At 40.1% G+C, this 18,138-nt stretch overlaps 1 protein-coding gene across 2 annotated transcripts in view; it reads left to right on the top strand.

Annotated features, from left to right (window-relative positions):
* The window catches only part of pik3c2a (phosphatidylinositol-4-phosphate 3-kinase, catalytic subunit type 2 alpha), a 45,357-nt gene extending 27,461 nt beyond the window's left edge, over positions 1-17,896 (top strand). For both annotated transcript variants that reach the window (XM_005931624.3, XM_005931625.3), the window contains exons 8-33: positions 366-429; positions 847-993; positions 1,093-1,126; positions 1,364-1,604; positions 4,994-5,116; positions 5,230-5,397; positions 5,694-5,811; positions 6,394-6,536; positions 7,966-8,157; positions 8,285-8,378; positions 8,541-8,635; positions 8,772-8,952; positions 9,058-9,162; positions 10,355-10,447; positions 11,059-11,188; positions 11,437-11,573; positions 11,746-11,915; positions 12,665-12,821; positions 13,439-13,548; positions 14,034-14,241; positions 14,343-14,467; positions 14,744-14,861; positions 14,949-15,030; positions 15,296-15,402; positions 15,520-15,645; positions 15,849-17,896. In XM_005931624.3, coding sequence (XP_005931686.1) covers positions 366-429; positions 847-993; positions 1,093-1,126; positions 1,364-1,604; positions 4,994-5,116; positions 5,230-5,397; positions 5,694-5,811; positions 6,394-6,536; positions 7,966-8,157; positions 8,285-8,378; positions 8,541-8,635; positions 8,772-8,952; positions 9,058-9,162; positions 10,355-10,447; positions 11,059-11,188; positions 11,437-11,573; positions 11,746-11,915; positions 12,665-12,821; positions 13,439-13,548; positions 14,034-14,241; positions 14,343-14,467; positions 14,744-14,861; positions 14,949-15,030; positions 15,296-15,402; positions 15,520-15,645; positions 15,849-16,031 — 3,451 coding nt within the window. In that variant the 3' untranslated portion in view covers positions 16,032-17,896. The remainder of the gene's footprint in view (positions 1-365; positions 430-846; positions 994-1,092; positions 1,127-1,363; positions 1,605-4,993; positions 5,117-5,229; positions 5,398-5,693; positions 5,812-6,393; positions 6,537-7,965; positions 8,158-8,284; positions 8,379-8,540; positions 8,636-8,771; positions 8,953-9,057; positions 9,163-10,354; positions 10,448-11,058; positions 11,189-11,436; positions 11,574-11,745; positions 11,916-12,664; positions 12,822-13,438; positions 13,549-14,033; positions 14,242-14,342; positions 14,468-14,743; positions 14,862-14,948; positions 15,031-15,295; positions 15,403-15,519; positions 15,646-15,848) is intronic.
* The last annotated feature ends 242 nt before the right edge of the window (positions 17,897-18,138 follow it).

The following is an 18,138-nucleotide window of genomic DNA, read 5'->3' as shown; positions in this document are numbered from 1 at the left end:
CAAATATGATTTTTGTTTTGTTTTTTTCTTGTTTTTTTGCCACATAAGCACAGTTGTCCCATCTTGCTCACCAGACTTGTATCCCTACTACTTCATCACGTTCCCCAAAATGGAAATTAAGTTGAAAGGTAATGGTTTTAAAACAATGGAGGGACACACAAGCAGAATGTTCACAGAGCGATCTAGAAATGGCAGCTGCACTAAAAGCAAAAGTCAGCAAGAAGATTGTCTTGATGGAGGGGTTCGCCAAATTTAAATCACATGAGGTTCATCTGTTTTTGGAGGGGGGTTTTTTTGTGTCTTTTTCAATGTCTCTGATTTAAGAACTGTTTGATCACGCCTAATATCTGTGTCTCTTCATGAAGACAAGGTCTGGCTGATTATTTGGAAGGCTATCACAATCAAGTCAACATCTGCCTACAGAATGAGGTACGTGCAATTAGAGAAAATATTGTTAAATGATTAGGATGGTAGTTTGTTTAAAAAAAAAAATTCAAAGTTTAGTCTAATAAAAACTAATAGTGTCGTAAAATACCCCAAACATTGTTTTCAAATTCCCTGCCCGTTTTTGTGTCTGTTGAAATGCGTGTTAGTAAACCAGGTCATTCTTGGAAGGCAGTTTTCTAGAAAAATGTTTTTCAGCCATTGCTTGTTGTTGTGAGTTAATTGAATGCAGCCTGAATGGGGGAGTGAGACAATACAACCCTAAAACTGGCATGTTGCTGATGAGTGCTTCAAGATGTGTTTGAGCTACCTTCTCCAGAACGAAATAATGTTTACTAAATGATGCAATTTTAGCATGCAGAAGTTTGTTGCTGTACTAACCTGCTCTGTGTCTCTGTTTAGAGTACCCAGTATAAGACAGTGGATCGGCTGGTGCAGACTGTAAAGAACATGTGCTGTGCTTTAGATGAGGTGGAGACCCAAGCCATCACAGAGGCAGTCAAAAGACTAAGACACTCTGTCAATTTACCCAGGACACGCTCACCCATGGTTCGTTCTTCATATATACTTCACACACACATGCTAGCTCATTCATACCATTGCTTAGTTTCATTTGCCTTTCTAAGACCAACATGCTTTCCTTTCTAGATGGGATTGACATCATCTGGCCAGTCATCAAATGGTAAGTTCTATAAATAATATACAGTGAGACTCAAACAGCTCAGCTCAAAGTTCTTTGTCACCCCTTACGATGAAACAGCTTTTGTTGAAAAGTGTTACAATTTTGGCAAATTATTTGCAGTCTAAGGAAAATGAAGTTAAAATCACGTACTGTGTTTGCTCTCCCATCTATAATACACTGCAACAGTGAGCTGTAGATGCATTGTTAATAACATATTGACCTAACATGGATCCACAGGTCTCACCAGTCCTGTGGAGGAAAGCATGGCATTGCTAACACAGGCCATCTATGACCTGGCCAAGCTCTACCTGCGCTCCTTCTCCTCTCCATCCTCCTCCTTCCAGTCCCCTCCATTGCCCCAGGTTACCGATGGAGACACTGTGGAAGCGAAGAGAAGCAAAGAAGCTTCTGGCACCACAGACCACCTTCAGTTCACACTGTTTGCCTTGCACGGCATACCAGCCAACTGGGTCAGCAGGTAAGCAGTCAGTGGATGAATGCAGATCTGAATATAAACATACTGGGTGGGGTGATTATATTTATGCGGGACACCTATTAAATCTACATGTTTTGGGTGTTTGTAACAAACTAACTCCTGCTTGTTGATACAGTAGGTCACACTTTACAAAGTACAGATCTCTCATTTTCATCTGCATTTTCTTTGTTATAATCCAGTTGCTGGTCATTTGTGCATACAGCTGAAACCCACATGAAACCTGAAGTTGAAAGTTTGTTGCAACAAAACATTTTATTTTCTACCAAACCTTATCAAGGCTGCTGTTTTGAACAACTTTATTCTTTCCTGTAGGATAATTAAAACTTTTAGGTAAGAACAAATGGATGAACAATCACCCACTTGCTTGGTATACCACCCACACTTCACCCAGTTTTACTTATGCAAGATAAGATCAAAGAAAGACAGCAGGTGGTGGAAAGCAGTTTGAAGTTATAATTGCTTCATTTTGCAGGTGCATGCAATGCTTACAAGAACAAAGAAGCGATAAATTCTCTTTTAGCAAATAGCAATATAAGATTCAACAAATGTGGTGTTATAGAGTAACAATTTGTTTAGCAGCTAGGAATGAGGAGCATATTTCATTGGTGCCAGAATAAGCAGTAGTCACTTAAACTGTACTGTCACAGAATGTCTTGTTTTCTTCTACTAAACAAATGGCACTGGTGTTGCTCCCCGTGTCTTATTTTTCCATGCCAGTGTCCAGTTTCAGTGCGTCTGGAACACAGTTGAACCGAATTTTCTGTTCCCAGCTCTGTCACGCATTGGTGAACAGCATCAGGGCGTTTCTGACAAGCCCCCTCCACGTTAGGATCTCTAAACATCTGAAAAGAATTTGTATGCTCTTATCAAAGAAAAAAGGAGCTGTAACCCTGACTGTAAGACGGGAAGAGTTTTTAATCTATCATTTTGGATTGTTGCAGTGTGCCTTCAATAGTAATTTTCTGGTCATCCGTTTAGGCCTTTTATAAAGAGAGGAACTGTCTAATAACAGGCCTGTTTACTCTGGTTTGGCCTCTTCCAGCAGCTGTTTTAAGCCAGCACCAAACATTGCTGCAGTGACAGTTATTCCGAGGATCCCTCCAAAAATATTTATAGCAGAGGGACACAGTGATTCCAATATTTCTGGTCCCAGATTAGTGGCTAAGTATGTTTGTGTTGTGGTGTTATACCAGTGCTGCCTTACTGAAGCTGAGCGTTTGGCATTGTTGTTGCTAGCATGTCCTCCATCTGGAGTGTCAGTAGAAGCCAGCATATTGAGACACCACGGCTAGTGGTAGAGCTGCCAGCACAGATGGCTCTGAGCAGCAGATCAGGCTGATTGTAGTGAAAATACATCATCAGTTTTCTTTTATTTACATGTATATTTTATTTATTTAGTATACAACAGAATATGGTCTGCATCAGACTCAAGGTCATTACTGAAAACGCCAATTAGATTGTGCTGGAGACAGGACATGTGGCATCCACTCGACACCTTCAATTTCAATCATTGCCATTCAAATTTACATTCTCTCTGTTAGGTAGAAAAGACATGCTCTGGTGCACGTGTGGAAATCACTTTTTGAAAACAGACCTGTGTGAAAAATTAAATACTGGATGACTTTTTTTTTTATGCATCAAAGATGCAGTATGTTGAAGATGCCGTTTATTTTTTTGCTGTTAGTTTATATCAAGAGAACGGAAGCCTTACTTAAATTAGAGTGTTGTATATAGTCACAGGCTCAGTCACAAAGGTGTGAGATGATTAGACCTTATCTCTGGTCTACTGGTGTGCAAGCATTGACGGCACTGTACTTGTCGATGTTTTTTTGTTTTTTTGTTTTTGATAGTTTTTTTCAGATAGTTTTGCTCTATCCAAGCACAGGTACAACCGGCGCCAGTTTCAGGGCCTGGTATTTCATAGCTTGGCTTAATCATGGGTTTCTGGGACTCTTCGTTAGAATTAAGGCAGCAGGAATGTAATCATATATACCTGTTTTGTTTTGGGGTTTGTCCTTCTCCTCTTCTTTCTTCCCTGTCATAACAAAAAAAAATTTTTGGGGCCTGTTCTTAGCAAACCTCTGCTTGACACAAGTTGACACAGTGATAGTGGGTTGAATCTACGATATGAATATCACTGAGGTGCCTTTGCAAAAGTCTGGGAAAGGTTTTTAATTTTTTTAGTTCTGTGTGAGCAGGTACTAAATATGTTCCTTGAATACATGGTCTTGTTGTAATTAAGGTGGCGATCGTGGCTCAAGAGTTGGGAGTTCGCCTTGTAATCGGAAGGTTGCCGGTTCGAGCCCCGGCTTGGACAGTCTCGGTCGTTGTGTCCTTGGGCAAGACACTTCACCCGTTGCCTACTGGTGGTGGTCAGAGGGCCCGGTGGCGCCAGTGTCCGGCAGCCTCGCCTCTGTCAGTGCGCCCCAGGGTGGCTGTGGCTACAAGTAGCTTGCCATCACCAGTGTGTGAATGTGTGTGTGAATGGGTGGATGACTGGATATGTAAAGCGCTTTGGGGTCCTTAGGGACTAATAAAGCGCTATATAAATACAGGCCATTTACCAAGGTAATCAGGCTGACTCGCATAACCTGTGATGGATGTTCATGGCTTAATAATAGCAGTATGTATATATGCACTGCTGTCAGTATTTTTATCAGTAAACTTGTTGGAAGGTTCGAAGAAGTCGCCCCCCTGTCCCTACACACTTACATGTACCTTTGAAGAAGACAGCCTCATTTGTTCATATTTGTAAGGGTTTTTTTTAACTGTATAGCTGTGATACAGTGCATTACTAAAAATAGGCAAACATTTTCAGTGTATTCTGGTCTTAAATAAAGAAACAGATTAAATTAAGCTGCAACATAGCTTCACATAGGCTGAAATGATTTGTTATAGTTTTGTATCTGCCTTTTTTCTTATAAAGCTATTTACAATTAAACAAACACACAAGTGAAGAGAAATATAAAATACAACTGCAACATTATCATCTGTCAGTATATGAGACTAATCAAGGTTTACACACTGTGAGGACACAACACAAGTAACATTTAAGTGTTGTCGTGAACAGTTTACCCATCTTCTGCATTTTGCTTGGGCCTTGTGCCTTCTTCTGCAGCCTGTTTGTGATGGATGGAAAGGGTTGCAGCCTCTCAGCGCAACCAAGAAATGCCGAGTGCCCCTCTGTTCCCATATGGACATATCTCAACTGTATTATTCTTAAATATACCTTTATTCTAGCAACATGCCATCAACAGACTACTAGAGTTCTACTAGATAGAACTCCGTGTTTTGCCCAATGTTTTCTGTGTTCAGTAGAACATGCAGTTAGTTGTGGACAAATAACCACACGTTTTCTGGGGTTGTTTCAGTTACGAGAAGTACTTCCTGGTGTGTTCCCTCACCCACAATGGCAAGAACTTGTTTAAACCAGTCCAGTCCAAGAGAGTGGGCACGTATAAGAGCTTCTTCTACCACATCAAATGGGATGAACTGTAAGTCTTTCCTTTTCAGTGTACTCAATTCACTTTCTTTCTCTGTTTTTTCAAACAATAATGTAATATTATTGTCTGTCCATGCTGCTGACACTGCTTTTTGTCTGTCCAAGGATCAATTTCCCCATAGCAGTAGCTGTGCTCCCACTGGAGTCCATACTGAGCCTGGCTCTGTTTGGGGTGCTGAATCAGAATGCCAGTGGCTCCCCAGACTCAAACAAGCAAAGGAAAGCCCCAGAGCTGCTGGGCAAGGTCTCAATGCCACTCTTTGATTTCAGACGGTGAGGAAAGAAGAGCAGCCGGTAAAGGCTGTACCTATGTTTTAATGTTTTTCACTTATTTGACCTAGTATGTTCATATTAGTTATCACACGTTCTGTATTATTACATGTTATTTTAATCACTAAAAGTAATCGATGAAAGTAAAGGAACTTTTACTTTTTTGAATCTCTAAAACAAAAAATATAAAAAAAATTAGCAAGCCAGAAATTAACATTAAAGGATCATAAAACTTTATATTCTTGCCATTCTTCTTAGGATTGCTTGCTCTTGTTGTTTATTGCCGACTGTTTTTGCAGAGTGCTTGCTAGGGGCACCCGACTGTTGTGTCTGTGGACATCTGCCCAGGGAGCAGCCGCTGCTGCCAGCTCTGCAGGCAGCCGCAAGAGGGTACCAACAGAAAGAATCGTACTGCAGGTTGGCAACAACATTAGTGCAGACTTCTTCCCAACTATCTTTTTTCTTTTTTCTTTTTTTTAAGTTTCCATTTTTGATGTATTTTCTTTGTAGTGCAAATCATTACATCTTATTTATTTTATCTTTTTTTATCACAAATGTTCTTTGGAAACATGATTGCATATGATTGGTATTAGCACTGCTGTTCATGATGCTGAACTAAGTCATTTTACATCAAATACAAAGAACAGTGTGTTGGATTAACATAACTACATCTGTAGTTGTTTACAACCAACTGGACACATTTTAAGTCAAACAGGATCATCACGTTTAGTAGAAAATCTGTTGCCGGCAATGACTGCCTAAAGTATTGGACCCCTAAACATCAACAGACACTTTGTAGCTTTCCTGGTGATTGCAGACATCTTCAGCTTTTGCTTGTTGAGAATATCTTTAAAAGACAAGTAGATACTGGTGTGCAAGTTCCTCTGCAGAAATATGTGAGGTTGCTGTACACCTTGATTCAAAATTTCTTCCCGCTTAAAAATTTAGTCCTACTAATAAACTGAGCCCTGCTCTGGTGTTTTTTTTTGTTACCTTCAGGTGAACTTCCCCAACTCACCAGTGGATGTTTTGTATGTTGGACCCAAAGAAGCCCCCAGCCCTGAGCCCCACACACTGGAGGAGCTGGACCCTGACCTCCGACGAAAACTGGAGAAAATTTGCAGCCGAGCTTCCAATTTTGGGTAGGAGATTATTCCCTGTGTTTTTCTAAAGTATAAGGGAAAGATTGTAATGCAGAATTCAGAAGTATTTAACAGTTAATGTATCAGCATTTTGCGGTGTCAAATAAAAGCACTGATATCAGTTAAAACCACTAGAGAGCGAGTCTTGGAGTTACTCAGCCTGATGCACGTAACAGATGTTATTCAAGAGGCTCAAAGCAACTACTGCATTTAATAACTTCTCAATTTTTGTAATTATTTGTCTTCATATGTCCAAAATCCAACAAAACCCAATATTCTTTTTATTAATTTTTTCCTTGTTTTTTTTTTTCTTTTCATGCAAATGGATAAATGACTCTAAAGCTTATAAATAGGATGTGTAAGGCAGTCTTTGTAATAGAATTCACCTCATCAAATTTAATGTATACGCTTTCAAATTCTAATCGTTGCCCTTTTGATGCCAGTTAGGCTTGTACTAGACTTGCAGTGCTTGGGGTTATGAGAGTTTAAAAAGATATGCACAGAAAGAGTATTTCTAGTTAAGTCTCCCATTAAGCAGGCAGCTTTTTGGCTTTCTTTCAGGCCACCCAAAATCCATTAGAGTTAATAGATTTAAGAAGGGATTTTAAAAAGATGCTGCTGACTTTGCCAGCCACAGTTCCCAGTACATGCCTCTCTGTTGTCTGCTCCAGCGTGTCTGTGTTCATCCAGCTGCTACGGGCCCAGTTAAATGCTCTCTTATGCCTGCTGCCAGCCAAATCTCCTCTCCACGCTGCCAACATCCGCGAGACTCAACCGGCACTTTAAGGCAGAGCTCTCTCTCACTGGGCTCTCACCGCCTGTTTGCTGTCCTGTCCATTCATTTCTGTAGCCTCTGTGGACACAGGGCTTGTGGAGCCACATCAGTGCTGATGTAGCGGGAGCTGTCTTTTTTGTGTGTGCAACACTCCTTTACTCCCTGAAGCAGGCAGTTTAATTGTTATTACTACTGGAAGGTCGGGTCAGGTACAAGTTGGAGTTTTTTATTTGAGGGGTCGGGGGGGGAGAGAGTAATCTCCAGGATTTGGGTTTAAAGCAGAGCATCAAAAAGTGATTTAGTTGTCTTTCAGGGACTAGCAGTCGACCTTAGTGAAACATGCGACAGATATGTAACCATAAAAGGAGGAAGTCCTTCCAATTTGTGTTCAGTTTCCTGTTTAAACGTGCATTGCAACTATAGAGATTTTATTGCTCGCTTTGCATTATGTAGGATTCTGCTGAAAGGGCCCAGTCTCTGTTTTAAATATCACTTTTGAGTCTTTTTAATAATTTTGAGATTTCTGAGTTTTCAGATGTCATGACCAAATCTTTTTAAATACGTGTGTAACTCAAAAACTTTTGAGTTGAAGTCTTTCTTTTAATTTTATGTAAACAGCATTTAGACATATCCCCCCCCCTCCTTTGTCCCCAGGCTGAAGCGAGCAGACCACCAGCTGCTGTGGGACCATAGGCTCCACTGTCGGAGGGACCACCCCAGCAGCCTCCCTAAGGTACTGGCCAGTGCGCCCAGCTGGGACTGGGCCAGCATGGCTCATATTCACTCCCTGCTGCACCACTGGCCCACCCTGCCCCCCGTAACAGCGCTGGAGCTACTTGACTCAAAGTACGGCGTGAGCTCAGTACTTAGACACACACAGATTTTTACAAATACAAAAATTCCTTACTTATATAAAGGAGGATAGAATGTGTGCGTTGTCTCCCATCTCTCATTGTAATGTATGTTTGTGTAGGTTTGCAGATACTGAGGTGAGAAGCGTGGCTGTTAGTTGGATTGAGAAGAGCAGCGATGATCAGCTGGCTGACTACCTGCCACAGCTCGTACAGGTATAGCTATATGTACAAAGGTCTGCACTAAAATATGTGCTTTACAGCCACTTTAAATCTATTTATTCCCTCTTTATTAAAATTCTTTTTCTCATGTGCTCACTCACAATTCCTTCAGTTAAAATTCAAAGTCTGTTTTTTGTTTCCTCATATGCCCACCAGGCAATAAAGTTTGAGTGTCACCTAAAAAACGCCCTCGTCATGTTCTTGCTGTCCAGAGCACAAGGCAACATAAACATAGCACACTACCTCTATTGGTAAGTGTACAGCAAACAAATAAATAAAAATTACAATCCTAAAGGCTTTAAGAACATGTATATGAGAAATCATGTGATAGATGTGAAGAAAATGTATTTTAAAAAGTGGTCATCACCATATCTACAATGGTTGCAGGCTGCTAAAGGATGCTGTGCAAGATTCCACCTGGGGACAGCGCTATGAGCGGGTGCTGGGTGTCCTGCTGTGTCTGTGCGGAGCCAGGCTGAGGGCAGAGCTGGAGAAGCAGACTCACTTGGTCACGCTGCTGGGAGCCGTTGCTGAGAGGGTCCGACAGGCTGGTGGATCTACACGACAGGTTAGCATGTGCACATGTGTGTTCGTGCGTGTGTTAAAGGCCATGTAGAATGTCCTTTCTAAACGTGTATGTGTATTTACCTATCTGCATGTTTGCGTTTGTTAGGTTGCACTCCAGGAGGGCCTTGAAAACATTCAGAACTTCTTTCAGAGGAACAGCTGCCGACTGCCCCTCAGCCCCAGTCTGGTGGCAAAGGAGCTAAACATTAAGGTAACACACACAAACACAGTTAAACAATTATCTGAAACCATTAGCTGTACCTGAAGAAAAAGGATTGCGCTCTATGCATTAACTATGTGTTGTTTAAAATTGTATCCAGCTCAGCAGACCTTTTACACTATACTGACTATATCTGATGACAAAATTATCAAGTGTAGAGAATAAATAAAATAATCGTTTAATGGAACCAACCACAGAGCAGGAATAGAAGAAAACCTCAGCTGAATTTTGCTGCTGTAAATGTTTCAGTTCAAACAATTGAAGAAATGAGCTTCTTAAGTTACAACTTCAACAAAAAATAAAGCATGTGAACAAATGTTCCCAAATATTACAGAGATGGTTATCATGGTTAATGAGATCCCCTAAATGATGTATTTATACTTCTGTAAATGCTGTACTCTTCTAAGTAAGAGGAGGATCACTGCTTGGCACAATGGGAATTGTGAGAGATGAGACACAAAGGATTACATTTGGTGACTCATGCTGCCTGCCTCCATCTGCACATTTTAGCTTTCAGCTTTGCCAGCTATAAGTTAATTTGCAATTAAATATAAATTTATATTAAGTTTTACATCCATGGCTCTCAAAGTTTGGTCTTTGTTAACATTTTCTGTCCTCTTGAATGCAAAAAGGACAAAATGTACTACTGTGCACATTATGATTTGATGAAGAAGTCCTGAACCGGACTAATTGTAGCCACTCTCTTCCACCAACCACTGCACAATAAAGCTTTCTAGCACTGGTAAATGTAGCTTGTATTAAGAAATGCTACAGCTACTTTCTCTTATGGTATCAACTACAAACCAGGACAAAAATGACAGCTGCCAGTGTGAGCCCCCATCCTGTGAGCCTTAATCAAAACCTTGCTGTACCTTTTTTATAGCTCGTATGATTTATGCAGGCATGATTTTTCGCAATTTTAAAAAAAATATATATATAAGTGTCTTTACATTATTCAAAGTCATTACTTTGTTTATCCTGCTGAAGTTACTGGATGATAACATTTCAGAAAATGCTAAATGTTCACAGGCTGTCTTTTCCGAGTAACATGCAGGTTTAAAAACATCCTCGAATAAATCAAAACCGTAGAGAAATCACTAATCACTAAATCACTTTGGGATGTGTCTCGGAAGACAACATAACAGTGTGATGTAATGCAGAGGATATTGCTGTTTGTGTGTAGGCCTGTTCCTTCTTCAACTCCAACGCTGTTCCCCTCAAACTGGCATTGGTCAACGCCGACCCCTTGGGAGAAGAGATCAATGTTATGTTCAAGGTAGTGTATGCGCAGACACACAATCACACACGCCCAATGTAAAATGCTGAAAATGAGTACACTCATCAGTAAGTCAAACAACGCCTGAGAACAGGTTCGAGTGTGTCTTTCATGCATGTTTGCATGTTTTATGAGTGGAGCCCACAGTAGCACACAAACATGTTGTAACTGTTTACGTAGTCTTGATCTGAACACTGCACCCCCTGGTGGCTGAAGTTTAAACCAGCCAGTAATTGATAGATACAGTTTACTCAAACAACAAATGCAAAATGAAGTGGCTTAATAAAAAAAACAAATATTTCCATAAATAATGTATTTTTAAAAAATTAAATATCTCAACAGAAAAAGAATAACAAAACAAATGATTTGATAATTAAAGTGCCTCAATAAAATAAAAATGGGTAAAAATAATATGTAATTACTCTTGTGTATATTGTGCTTACTGTAAGAAACAGTGCAAGGTATTTAAATAAATACTATACTGAACTAAAAAGATGGAGTGCTAAGGATTCTCTGATTGACAAATTTTGTAAAGACTTATTGCACAGAGTAGAAAAGATTCCCTATGTGTGTATAAACTAGCTCTCTCTTGATCTACCTGCATGCATCAGGTCGGAGAAGACCTGAGGCAGGACATGTTGGCTCTGCAGATGATTCGCATCATGGACCGAATCTGGCTGCAGGAGGGTCTAGACCTCCGCATTGTAAATTTCAAATGCATCTCCACTGGCAAGGACAAAGGTAACAGACAAGCACATAAAGACACACTCCCGTCAGTCGGCTTTAAACATCCATTTACAAACCAAGCACACATGTGTACTAAAAATACTCCTACACCTTTTTGTCTGTTTAATCTGAAATTGCTCCTAGCATTATTAGAAAGCATTCCTGCCATGTAGCTAATTTGTTGAGTAAACCAATTACCACATTTACAGTTAAATATACTATATAGCCAGTGTAGTGTTAATAAAAGATTTGCTGTTGTGTAGGTATGGTAGAGTTGGTGCCTTCTTCTGACACCCTCAGAAAGATCCAGGTGGAGTACGGCGTGACAGGATCTTTTAAGGACAAACCACTGGCAGAATGGCTTCGCAAGTACAACCCCGCTGAGGATGAGTATGAGAAGGTGATACATATTCTCATGAAATTTAAAGCACTTGTTAGTCTGTTTGACCTTTGACCCTTATAAATGTGAAACCTTAATCCAAACATGCAACCTTTTTTTTTTTTTTTAAATTTCATTGCAGTACTCGCTTTATTTAGCCATGCTTAAAATACCCTTTTCTCCTCTCCTTTAGGCTTCGGAGAACTTCATCTACTCTTGTGCTGGATGCTGTGTTGCAACCTACGTGCTTGGCATCTGTGATCGTCATAATGATAATATCATGCTGCGCTCCACTGGTCACATGTTTCACATCGACTTTGGCAAATTCCTGGGCCATGCCCAGATGTTTGGCAGCTTCAAGAGGTGATGATCAAATCTCACATGTATCATGGATGCAAGTGTGAAATTGCTTGTCAGATAAAGGATGCTTTGTCGCGCTATCAAGTTTTGAAGGTGTGCCGTAGTGATATGATTGATTTACAACCCTCGTAGTTCCCAGGGGACTCCCACAGCACACAGGTGTTTTTTGGTTGTTGTTTGTTTTGACTGCCTTTAGAACTAATGTGTTAAGTTGTCACAAACAATTTAAAAAGTGTGATCTTCACTTTTATGGATGAAAGGTATGTCAAGCACCCAAGATGAGGTGAAAAAACAAACAAATCCCGAAAAATTATATACCTACCCCACCGAAGACTTTGTGCATAGTAAGATATTACAGTACATCCCTGTGCTCAAAGGCCCCACAATTCCTTTGTGGGTGACTGTATTTCAGGAGCAGAGGATAATGACTTTGAGCACAGTAAGATTAATGTGTGTTTTCAGTCATGACCTGATTCTTAACTGAGATTTTTCACACAGTGTCCAGGTTGGCTCTGTTACAACTACTCTTCTATTTTTGGCCTTGGAACATTTTCTTGCTGAAATGTTTATACATTCATTTATTAATTTATTTATGTATTAATTCATACATACTCCTTTTTTAGTGTTTTACGTGAGGGAGGATGTCAATTTAGGCCATGTTTTCCCAGAGGTTTAAACAAGTGATGAAAAACTTTTTGCTCTTTTATGAGAAGCTGATGTCAAATCTTGTCTCCACCCTTTTTTCCCATCAGAGACCGAGCTCCGTTTGTTCTGACCTCTGACATGGCGTACGTCATTAACGGAGGCGAGCGGCCCACCAGCCGCTTCCAGCTGTTTGTGGACCTGTGTTGCCAAGCCTACAACCTCATCCGCAAGAACTCCGGGCTTTTCCTTAACTTGTTGTCACTGGTGAGAGAGAAAACAAAACAAACAAGCCCGAGTACATACACACGTGTGCATAGTACATAGCACTAGCTGTTCATACACACATTGATGGTAAAACGAGTTTTGTTCTTGTACTTTTGTACTGCTGACTGTGCCATTTAACATCTTCATCTGTCCCTATTACTGGTATTGGCCTCCTTTTTGTCACCTTGTTTTCTTTTACACCTGCAAGAGCCAAAATAACAAGATATGCAAACCAAGAGCATTCATAATAAATCAACGCCTCTCTGTCCTAGAAATTTGTGTGCAATAAACTTAGAGGCTCTGCTTAAGTGAAAAGACTTCTGTTTATTGCATTTCTAACGGAGACAGTCTTGGTGTCACTGAACTGAACTGAATTATACTGATTCTTTGCCTGACCTCGCTGATTATACATTGGACAAACAAAATAGTAGACACACCTGTCGGTGCAATTAAGCAGCACCAGTAAGCACATATTCCAAACTAAACACACAGCAGAGTTAGAAAGTTCTGAGTAATAAGTGGGCCAACATGCAGAAAACTACTTCAGATAACTCAAAAAAAGTCACCAAGTGGTATTCACCTCAAATATCAGGCATGTGTTTCTCTGTCTGTTGTAGATGATGTCATCAGGTCTCCCAGAGCTAACCGGCTCTCAAGATTTAAAGTATGTGTTTGATGCACTGCAGCCACACAACACAGATGCTGAAGCCACCATCTTCTTTACCAGGTAAATGTATTAACATCTTTCTCCTCCAGTCCAAAAAACAAAACTAAAAACATTTTGACATGTTTATTGTTTCAGGTGGGGGGGGGGGTTTAGCACATTTTTGTTCAACTTTAATACTTTTCTCTGATTCATTCCACTCTACGTGGCAGGTTTTGTAGCAAGATATACTTTAGTGTACAGTTTATGATGTCAGATACTAAAAGTCCACCAGGTGGCAGTACATGATTAGAAGCAAAACAGGAATAGCTGCTATCTCGCTATGCAACAACACAACGAAAGTACAACCAGAACAAGGCATGCTTGTTTTTTGAAAGACCAGTCAGACTGGATTGAAACTGGAAATGTGCTTTGAATGTTTATTTCTTCACATAGCCAAAGGTCAAGGGAGCATAGTTAAAAATTGTGTCTTTGGCATGTTAAATATTTAGTTTCATTTTCACCTGATCTAATGCAGATTTCCTCCCCTTATTTTCTAACTGTCCCAGGCTCATAGAGTCCAGTCTAGGAAGTGTGGCCACCAAGTTCAACTTCTTCATCCACAACCTTGCCCAGCTACGATTCTCTGGTCTGCCGGCCAATGACGAGCCAATCCTCTCTTTCTCCCCGAAGACATATACTCTGAAACAAGAGGGACGCATCGTCCACGCCTCCATCTTCTCCTTTCAGAAGAGATATAACCCAGACAAGCACTATGTGAGCACCAGTGAAGTCTCATTTTGTTTTCGATTTTCCTTTTTCGTCTCATACTGGATTTTGCCCAAACTGTAAACTGGCTGTTTCTCCGCTCTGTGCAGATCTATGTGGTGAGACTCCTGAGGGAAGGTCAGAATGAGCCACAGTTTGTCTTCCGCACTTTTGACGAGTTTCAAGAGCTCCACAATAAACTGACTATCCTCTTCCCTCTCTGGAAGCTGCCAAGGTAGTTTTGTCACCACCCGCTTACTCCCTTATCATCCAACAATGTCATCAATCTAATTAAAACCTGTAAGATAGTGAACTGGCCAGTTAATTATCATGTTTTGGAGATGATGCAATCTTCGCTAACACTCCCAAAATGCCATCCTGCTGTAAGCCTAATAATGAATTGGTGTTTTGTTTTGTTTTTGTAATCAGTGTTGTGACTGCCGGTCTAAGTGTTACATCAGATTCTGTAAAGTAGATCGGCTAATCATACCTTGCTTCTCTTTTTCTCTAGTTTCCCCAGCAAAATGGTGCTTGGCCGAAGCCAAATTAAAGAAGTAGCAGCCAAGAGGAAGCTGGAGCTCAATAACTATGTCCACAACCTGATGAGAAGCTCCACAGAGGTTACCCAGGTATGCAGACACACAAACAAACACACTCCGTATACTGGAATGATAGTAATCAGGAATAGATTTTCAGTCTTTCTGGTCTTCTTCTAGTGTGACCTGATCTACACATTCTTTCATCCAATTGCGCGGGATGACAAGACAGAAGGTGTGGATGCCATGGCCAAAGCACCTGGTAAATACCATCACTTTTCATTTCCATTTACTGTTTGTCATTTTCTTGACACTGTGCTTTTGCTTTCATTACTGTGTTATCATTAAGCCATGTACTGTTTATAAATATCGACAAGTAATTTACCAGTTTGTCAAGTCACTCTGAGTTTGTAGGCAAAAATATTTAATGGTTCATTGAATAAAAATTTAAAATGCATATGCATTTTAAAATGCATTTGCATGCATCCAGATTCATAAGAGTTATGTGTGGCGTGTGACTGTTGCAGAGCCTCCACTGAGTCCCACTTCTGGTCGGGTGGAAGGAGAAGTGAAGCTGTCAATCTCCTACAGGAATAGTACTCTATTCATCATGGTCATGCACATCAGAGACCTGGTAGGCTTCAAGAATTAAATATATATTTTGAAATACTGTTTTGATGCGTTCATGTCATTTCATTCTTTTTCTATTTCTCTCTGTTGTCATACAATTAATCCGTCTCTTTCCTGTCAGGTTTCTGAAGATGGAACAGATCCCAACCCGTATGTGAAGACTTACCTGCTTCCAGATCCACACAAGACTTCCAAACGCAAGACAAAGATCTCAAGGAAAACCAGGAATCCTACCTTCAATGAGATGGTTAGGAAATACTATAAGCTATATTTATTATCTAGTATGGCATTGTTAAGAACCTTGATCGTAAAAATGTTAGACTATTTTGATATTTACAGATTTATTTTTGATATGAAGATGTTCTACTGAGGTACTGAAATCCAAGAACTTCATGGTCAGCTGCCTAAAGACACTCACTTTGCTAACTTTTCCATTCTCTTCTTCCACAGCTGGTGTACAGCGGCTACAGCAAAGAAACTCTGGGCCTTCGGGAGCTGCAGCTGAGCGTGCTCAGTGCTGAGTCGCTGCGTGAGAACTACTTCCTGGGTGGCATTACGCTCAGGCTCAAAGACTTTGACCTCAGCAACGAGACGGTCAAGTGGTACAAACTAACGGCCGTTCCATACTTCTAACCCCTGCCCACCTCCCTCTGCCGAAGAAACAGTTCTGACTCTGCCTCTTCAAGCAAAAAACAAACAAAAAACAGCGCTGCATTCAAATCATATGGGAAATGCAGCAGATGCTTACTTGAAAATGGTGGTCACCTCAGCTTTCAGTTCACTTCAGCACTGCTCTTTCTTTTCCTTCTTTTCTTTTATGGATGAATTTCCTACCATTCAGATCGTTCAGTAATAATCTGCAATATTTTACTTTCAAATCTATTAAACCAAATTAACTATTTCTTCCACATTAATTGTATTGTAATTAGTATTCTTAAGATTTCATAAGAAGAATACTTATGTTCTCATTGCTGACAAACATATACCACGAGCAACAACATTCTGCTGAATTTTACCATGAGGTTGCATGTAATTATGTTGCCGCGGAGGTTATTCCCATATGACGTGAATGTGTGAAAAACTCCTTCAGACGTGCCCTCAAAGGGCGATCGTTCGGGCTAATTCACAAATCTTCAAACGGGGGAGCCTGGTCTTCATTCTTCACCATTTCTTTTTTTCTTCCCTCTACAGCTAATCAAGATTGTTTTTGTGACAAACAATCTCCTCCTTTTGTCTCAGTTTTCCTAAAGTGTAACAAAGAGCTGTAACGTTTTGTACATTTTGATATTAGAGGACCAAAACGGCTTACTTTCAGAAGAGTATATATAGGCTGACACATTTATTTTTTAAGTAATAGAAAAGGGGCTTGTTTTGACATTTTCCTTGTTTATTTTCTATATAGACAAATAGGAGGCATCAGGGTTTCCTGCTTTGTAGCAGATACCTCTGGGTTAGAGCAGAGCGCCAGGAAATCAACCATGACCTTAATATACCCCAAAAATGTGCCAAAAGTAATGAAAAGGACAGTAAATCAAACCACACTTTCATCAAGGTGCCTTTGTTTGTGCTCACGCTCAACATGGCCTTATTACAGGTTATATTTTATTAACAATGTGATGTCCTTATTAAAGAAAAATCTATATTCTATAAAGCTATATCAGTAGTTCTTCCACAGCAGGTCTAAGTGTGGGAGTGCAACCTTTTTTGTGACAGTGGAATGCCACTAAATGCACAATACTAGGTCTTTCACTCGTGGTATTACTTGACTGTTTTCACACAGCACACCTTAAAAGGGGAATTTGTATAATAAGCTTCAGAACATGCTTTTATACTTGCTCGGGTTGAAGATTATGATTGTTTGAAGACACTGATTGGGAGTCTGTTCGGTGCTTCCTTCAGGTGGTTCAAAACCACAAGTCAGGAACTGAGTTACTTCTGGAGTCTGGACCTGAGGCTGTTTCACCTTTGGGCAGCAATGCCACACTCACTCCTAGTGCCTAATACTGGTGTAACAATGCCATGAGTCACTGGATGGTAATAGCTGCCAGTGAAGTCCAGAACTGCCAGTGAAGTCCAGAACAAGTCAGGTTTTGTGACATTTAGTTGAGGGAATGCTTTGGCAAAACGACACAAATCAGATACTGAAAGGACAACTTTACCTTAAAACGTCTTCACAAAAAGGGAACAGGAATCGTGAGCATGAGATTAGCTGCTTTCTTCTCTACTTGCCTAACTATGAATCTAAAGTTGTTGTTAATGTTTAATAAAGAAATTAAGATAAATGTTTCTAAAAAGTTTTTTAGAGATCCACAAGACAACGTCATGTTATGATTATTAGTGGCTTCATTCGTTCTTTTAGCAGCTGTACAAAGAAAGGAAGCATAGTTTGTATTAACATGGCCAGTTATTTATTCCTAATTGGTGACCTCTTGCCTGAATGGATCAGTGTGTACTGTAATCCTTCTTTCTTAAAGCAAATTAAATGTTTTTGGAACGTATGTGTCAAAATTGTGGTCTTTGTGTGAAATTTGTTTGAAGGTAGATTACACAAACCTGCTTACTGATTCTATTGTTTCAATTTTTTTGCCTGCAAGTTAGGTACAGTACTGTGCAAATGTCTTGAGCTACCCCCTAATTTCTTTATATTTTGCTCCCAAGAGACCTTTCTATTATATATTTTTTCTTTAATTGTTCTTGAACAATAATTCTTCAGGCTTCCTGAGTGGCTTTTTCAAGTTTT

The sequence above is a fragment of the Haplochromis burtoni genome, unplaced genomic scaffold, assembly GCF_018398535.1.
Source record: "Haplochromis burtoni strain Fernald_Lab_line unplaced genomic scaffold, NCSU_Asbu1 Contig_145, whole genome shotgun sequence".
In the NCBI taxonomy this organism is placed as follows: Eukaryota; Metazoa; Chordata; class Actinopteri; order Cichliformes; family Cichlidae; genus Haplochromis; species Haplochromis burtoni.
Note: the sequence above shows the minus strand (reverse complement) of the source record. Positions and strands in the feature narration are given on the sequence as shown.